Source organism: Merops nubicus, unplaced genomic scaffold (assembly GCF_000691845.1).
Source record: "Merops nubicus isolate BGI_N331 unplaced genomic scaffold, ASM69184v1 scaffold28869, whole genome shotgun sequence".
Taxonomy (NCBI): Eukaryota; Metazoa; Chordata; class Aves; order Coraciiformes; family Meropidae; genus Merops; species Merops nubicus.
Window position 1 is genome coordinate 2,658 of NW_008633455.1, and position 391 is coordinate 3,048.

The 391-nt window shown below is 68.5% G+C and overlaps 1 protein-coding gene across 1 annotated transcript in view; it reads right to left on the bottom strand.

Annotated features, from left to right (window-relative positions):
• The window catches only part of ENDOV (endonuclease V), a gene marked incomplete at both ends in the record, with an annotated part of 2,919 nt that extends 2,636 nt beyond the window's left edge, over positions 1 to 283 (bottom strand). The window contains one exon of the mRNA XM_008948271.1: positions 112 to 283. Within this exon, the coding sequence (XP_008946519.1) occupies positions 112 to 283 (172 nt within the window). The remainder of the gene's footprint in view (positions 1 to 111) is intronic.
• Between the last annotated feature and the right edge of the window lie 108 nt (positions 284 to 391).

The following is a 391-nucleotide window of genomic DNA, read 5'->3' on the forward strand; positions in this document are numbered from 1 at the left end:
ACGTGGCCAGGCCCTGGGCGGCAGCAGCCCCTGTCTGAGCCCTCGCTGACCCCCGTGTCACTGCAGCCCCGGGCGGGTGCCCGTGGGGTGACACCACTCCCCCGCTGTTACCTCCAGAGCCGGGTAGCTCAGCACCACCAGGGAAGCGCAGGCACTGGTGTCATCTCCTTTGATGTAAGACAGGTCCAGGCCTCCCACTCTCTCCAGTCCTGCAAAACTCGAGTCCTTCTGCCACTCCTCGGTGTCCTCCTCAACCACGCTGGCCTTCAGCTGGGCCTGCTCCCTACGGGAAGACACAGGCCGCAGGGCAAGCGGCGCCTGTTCCTCCGGGGCCCTGCTCCAGCCCCCCCGGCAGGTTTGGGGTGCACCCCACCCCACGCCCCAGCACCCC